This window comes from Gossypium arboreum, chromosome 9 (genome assembly GCF_025698485.1).
Source record: "Gossypium arboreum isolate Shixiya-1 chromosome 9, ASM2569848v2, whole genome shotgun sequence".
Classification (NCBI taxonomy): Eukaryota; Viridiplantae; Streptophyta; class Magnoliopsida; order Malvales; family Malvaceae; genus Gossypium; species Gossypium arboreum.
In genome coordinates this window covers 71809318-71815369 of record NC_069078.1, presented here as the reverse complement: position 1 = coordinate 71815369, position 6052 = coordinate 71809318, and the positions used below count along the sequence as shown (strand labels likewise).

Here is a 6052-nt window from a genome sequence, read left to right as displayed (position 1 = left end):
CCTTGGATTGTGCCAATTGCATGTGTGAATCTTGACCTTTTTATTTTAATGGACTAGATCTGCATCTCATACGGTGTTGAAATGCCGAAAATTATCTTTAAGAGAATCATCACTTAAATAAGCAAGGAATATAAACTAAAGGCTGGTAATTTTGATGCACATGTTACTCGTATGTTTGTTGTTTGAGGTACATTATTGTTCCCAATGCCTATTCTCATCTCATCAACCGCTGCTTTCTCACATGCTTAGGTAATTTAAAATAAACATAATGGTATTCAAGATTCGTTCCAAAATCAAATAACATTTCATTCAATTTTAAGAGTTGGAATCCTAGCAAGACTTTTCTTCACCAAAAAGGAAAAACCAAATACAAGTTTAGTTGTTTGTCACACAAAACAAAACCTAAAATGGTATACAAAAACCCTACAACATTACATATATCACAAAGAAAAATAAAGCTTCCATTACATGTCTTGGTCTTCTATAAATGGATCCGACTTGGTTGCGCTTTCGTCATCCTTGCCTCGCCGTACGGTTCATCGTTATCAATCTTTTTATTGTTTCGGAAAGCGGCACAGCCGATGACATAGAAGATGACGAGGAGGATAAGCACAACAATGTTGATTACCGAGACTTTCCTCCAGCTCTTCTTGAGGCTGCCAAGCACACCGGCCTTGCAGGAGTCACATTGATAGCACAGCATCTGTTGGTCATTGCTCCACCGCGAGCAGTCGAGGTTGGTCGCAGCTAGCCCACTACCGGAGTTCCATAGTGTCTCGTTGATATAAACATAGCCACATTCTGTAGGTGGCTTGCAACAACCAGACTGTAGTGAACAATTAACAAGGTTTGCTGCCATTAGTTACTTAAATTACATAACCTGTTAATTGCACAGAGTTTGAATAGCTACTTAAAATTTTTTTTTATCAATTAATTAAAATTTTTCCATGAATCTAAAAGAAAAGAAAACAATAAAATAGTTGTCAGCATGTGAAGACTTAAAAAGGAAACATAATAGCGGGAATCATTCCATAAATTTTGGTACATCAAGTATTCTGCAATTAATGATATAAAAATCCTATTTATGATTTATTAATATATTAAATATAAAATTTCAAAAGAAAAGAAATTGATTCCAAAAAAGCTTTCAACTAATATAATTCAATTCTTGGGGAAGCAGACAAAATAAATTATTTATATAAAAAAAAAAAGTGATGAACCTAAAATAAAGGCAATCAATTTAGGATAAAGCAAAGAACTCGACCAACCCTATTTTGACTTGTAGTTGGACTGTTTTATTATTATTATTTATTCCAACTATATAGAGAGGACTTTGAACAATAAAATAAAACAGAATCAGAAAAAGATGTACCAAACACAACTTTTTATCTTAATAATAATTAGCATGTGGCACCCTATGGTGAGAGACAACACAACCATTGCTACTGTGTGAGATTTTGGTATAGTAATTGCGTTTAGAATTTTAATACGTTTTATAAATTATATAATCAATGATATGAATAAGTGAACCGACATAGCTTTGTGACATTTTTCGAAATACCCAAATTAAAATAAGATTACTCCATTTGTGAGAGTGAAATGAAGGGATATGGGACATAATTATTGGGTTTGCCGAATGAGGCCACCGTCCATTGTGGTCCCCCATCATTATCAAATTTACCTCAATTTTAATGATAAACAACGAAATAATTTTTTGAAATTAAAAAATAAATTATAATTCGAGAGGTGAAAATTTGGCAATATACTAGTGGTCGACCAATGAACCGCAATGGACGGGCCTCAGCTCAGCTGTCAAAGCGGCACCGGACATGGCAGTGGCAGTGACAGTGGAGCAAATTTTACTGGTTAAAATATACTATTAGTCCCTATATTTATAGAAGTTGAGATTTAATCCCTATGCTTTAAACTTACTTTATCAATTTAGTATTTTATTTTGACAAACTTTTTAAATCAAAATAGTTATTTCTAACATTTTAAGTATAGAAATGATTCTACTTGGGAGAATATTATTTTGGTACCTTGGTTTTGTTGGTTAACAAAAATTACACCTGAAAATTGATCTACTTTTCGATCAAATCAAATCATAAGTTGCAACTTTATCATGCAGCTTTTTCCAAAATCATTTTTCTTTTAAAAAAAACACACCATTTTTGCTAGATGGATTTGTAATAGCAAGTGAAAAACTTTTTTTTTTCAATAAATTATTCTGAATTCGATTTCTTTTAATATGGAATTTAGATCATAATCATATTACAAACAAAATAGCAAAAGGTGAGTAAAAATGATGATAAAAGCATGTAATAGTAATAGAAGTTGGGAAAAAGGATTGCATACCTCAATAGGGGAGAGCTTCCTCATAGAAAACATGTCATAAGTTTCAGGGACGCCATTAAAGGTTCTGCCCATCTTGCTACAAACTTTGGAATCCCTTATGCAAGAACTAATCTTAGCCCAATAGCTCTCATCCACCACGCGGTCTTTGAGCCACCCTGAGTAGTCCTGCAAGTAATACTCCAAGTAACCTTTGTTCAACACCGGCCGCCCGGAGCCTTTATCAGTCACCGCATAAGCAAAGATTATGAAGCCGATGAGGGCGGCGATGATGAAGAACATGACGAAGAGGTAAAGCCACATCAAGAAGGTGTTCCTATAACACGCGCCTGCAAAACCTGCTAACGAAACCACCATGATTGAAGCTCCTATGACTATCAATGGCCACTGTAAGAACTTGAGACAATCTGTGCTGTTGGCTCGGCTGCTTAGCCATATTCCACCACCCAATATTACTATTGACAACAAAAATGTTAAGAAGTTTAGTAACCCTATCAAATGGTTGCTAGTTCTCATTTTTCTGGGGTTTCTTTGTTGCCTTTCTTGTATACTAAGAGAAGGTGCTTACATTACAAGTTAATGCAAAGATATTGATATGTTTGTTAGATGCAGGTGTTTTTATTACATGAGGGATGGGGTTGATGGGTATGTTAAGGTCTTTTAAGGACGGTACTCGCGATGGGTTTTCTACACGTGTCTTTCTTGGTATGGAATCACAAAAACACCCTTAGATTTTCATGTATTTTATAATATAATACTGTAGAAATTATAGAAAGATTTTTGGCTTGACTTTTGGAGTTGTTAACCATGTTAGGTAGTTTGAGTGAAGCTACTGGTTTACTTAAAATATAAACAGTTTGAAAGTTACTAGGAAATTATGAAGACAGGTCTCATGCCCATGCCCATGCCCATGCCCATGCCCATTGAGCTCTCTAGATCATGAAATACTAAAGAAATTGGTGAGATTTGAAAGGATTGGATTGTTTGTTTTGTTTGGCACTTGTGACTCCAACTCCACTCTTATTATTAAGTTGATTGACTATTAAAGTTTGATTTGAAATGAAGCCTTACTTGGCATGTGATCGTCGGTTGTGACTGAAAAACTATTTATGATTGCTGCCAATTTGCAATAACTTAAAACCTTTAAATAATAATAAATCTTACAAGAGCGGGCTTTGTTTTTAAATTACTTGAGGCCCAAGGGCGTTTACACCTATATAAACATATATATTATATAAATAAAATAAAGTTGGATAAGTAATTGCTTTTGATTCAACTTTTATGGATTTTGGATATCTTAGATTTCAAAAGTTTTCTAGATGTTATCTTTATTGTAAGGACTTTCATACAAATTTTTAATTTGATACAAGTTTAAAAAATTTATATAAAATTTAATAAATTAATATTTATCATATCAAATTATTGAAAACAAAAATTAAATAGGAAATATACTTGAATTTGGAGACTCAACCACTTTTGAAAAAAGCTTTATAAGACCTGTCCAACACGAACCAAAAATAAGGAAGTACACAGAGGAAGTAATTAAACTAGAATATCCTTCTCCATCATTCCCTTGAAGGATGCAAAAGACTAAGTTGAATAAACAGTTCGAGAAATTACTTAAGATATCTAAAACGGTTTCCATAACATTCATTTTCCCAAAGCTCTCGAATAAATGCCTAGCTATGTAAAATTCATGAAAGTCATTTTGTTGCAAAAAACATGGCTAGGGTGATTATGAGAATATAACACTTACTGAAGGGTGTAATGACATAATTTAGAGGAAGTTTCCTTCCAAGTTGAATGATCTTGGGAATTTTACCCTTCCATGTGTAACACCCTTTACTCGACCCAATTTATCGAGTCCGGATAAGATGTTACAGCGCACAAACACTTAGCAAAAATTTTAAACAATTGGCATGTAATTCTTTTTTCAATATAGTTCATATTATTTTGTACTATTCTTCTTTATATTAAGGAAATATAAAATAATTACATCAATGTTTGAAATAGTATACAACATTATAAAATTCTATAAAAAATAGACTCTTTAAAATCTAGCTTACTATACACCCTACTCCTAAGATGTTCTTTGTATGCATAATAATCTAGCTCACCGTTTTCATGGAGCCAGTAGCGGAGCCAAGAGGGGCTGGCAGGGGCCCTGGCCTACTTTAAAATGAAATTTTTTTCATTTAGACCCTTTATAATTTATAAAATTTTAAATTAGTAATGATAAAATTGTATTTTGACCCCCTATAAATGATAAAATTTTGATTTAATCCTTTAAAGATATAGACTACTAAAATGGTGAAATTGTATTTTTACTATCATAAAAATATACAATTTAATTCTAGCCCCCCAAAAAAATTTTCTAGCTTTGCCACTGCATGGCATGCTTTTGGCTTGTCCCTCCTAGCGCACTCATTCATATGGCAAAACCTGAAACAAGAACAACACTTGTAAATTAAAGAGATCTTAGTGAGCTATAATATATAATACATTGGCAAGTACTTTCATAATAATGGATATATGCTTATACACTAGTTTCCATACTAAACATATCGTTTCTGATTTGGGCGGACACTTTTATAATATCGGACTTGCACTTATACACCAACTACCATACTTAATGTACCAACTTTCACTTCACTGCTTGGTTGACTTCAGATCTTACCAGACAATATTCTATTATCTTTTTCTTTTAGAACAACGAAGACGCTTTTCTAAGAAACATCACTATAGAGTCTACTTCCTACAAATTTTCTCTTCAAACCAACACTTACTATTTTTCCCAGAATGGTTGTTCACAAATACTATTCATGAGCGAATACTTACTATTTGGATTCACATTTGGTGGTTCACATGTTGAGTTTGATACTATCAGTCTATCAATCAAACCATATCCCAATTCAAAACCCAACAGTTGCTTATACTGATAATGAATTATCCAGATCATTTAAAAGAATTCCACACATCTTTTTTATAAGACACAAGAATACCGCAGATGACTAACAGCTCAGATTCCATAAAATTCTAGAACGAGACATGATACTATTCAGATATGACGGATACTAGATAACTCAGATTTCAACCTTACATAGTGCAGACAATCTCAGTCTGACAGATACTTATATCTTTTCTAACTACGAATACACCCATATTATAAACTGACAGACTACTAAGGCAGATACTTTCTTTAAGATTACAAATGCATATTCTCGATCAGAAAACACCCATTAAAGCTTAGCAATCTTTACTACAAGATCAAACAAACCAAGCTATCTTCAAACTCATCAGGTCATTATCATAGAACTAGTTGTCGAAGAAATTTTAGAATTTACCCAAATCTTGACGTAAGGCGGATGACCAACTTTTACTATACATACATCATCGAATACGCCACATAAGCGTTATGGAATTTGCCACAGAAGAAGTACAGAATACGCCACTAAGACTTAGCAGATGACGCCACACAAGTAACATACAGAATCACATGTTTATTGTCCCAGCAGAATTTCATAGAATACGCATGGGTTTCTCCCTCATAGACTTATATGAAATTTCATGTCGTGGTCTGCCAGTCCGGTTTTCATATTAATCAAGGCATGTATATTCTTACTATCATATTATACCATGAGTCTCAGCCATATGGACTTATACCTTCTTGTGTCGTGATATGCCAATCTAGACTTCATCT

General features: G+C 33.4%; 1 protein-coding gene across 1 annotated transcript; it reads right to left on the bottom strand.

Annotated features, from left to right (window-relative positions):
* Positions 1 to 281: 281 nt before the first annotated feature.
* Positions 282 to 3005, bottom strand: LOC108454309 (tetraspanin-3-like). The gene is made up of 2 exons (XM_017752727.2): positions 2356 to 3005; positions 282 to 826 (listed from the first exon to the last, which is right to left on the bottom strand). The coding sequence occupies exons 1-2, from the start codon at positions 2866 to 2868 to the stop codon at positions 482 to 484; spliced, it is 858 nt and encodes a 285-aa protein (XP_017608216.1). The 5' UTR covers positions 2869 to 3005; the 3' UTR covers positions 282 to 481.
* Between the last annotated feature and the right edge of the window lie 3047 nt (positions 3006 to 6052).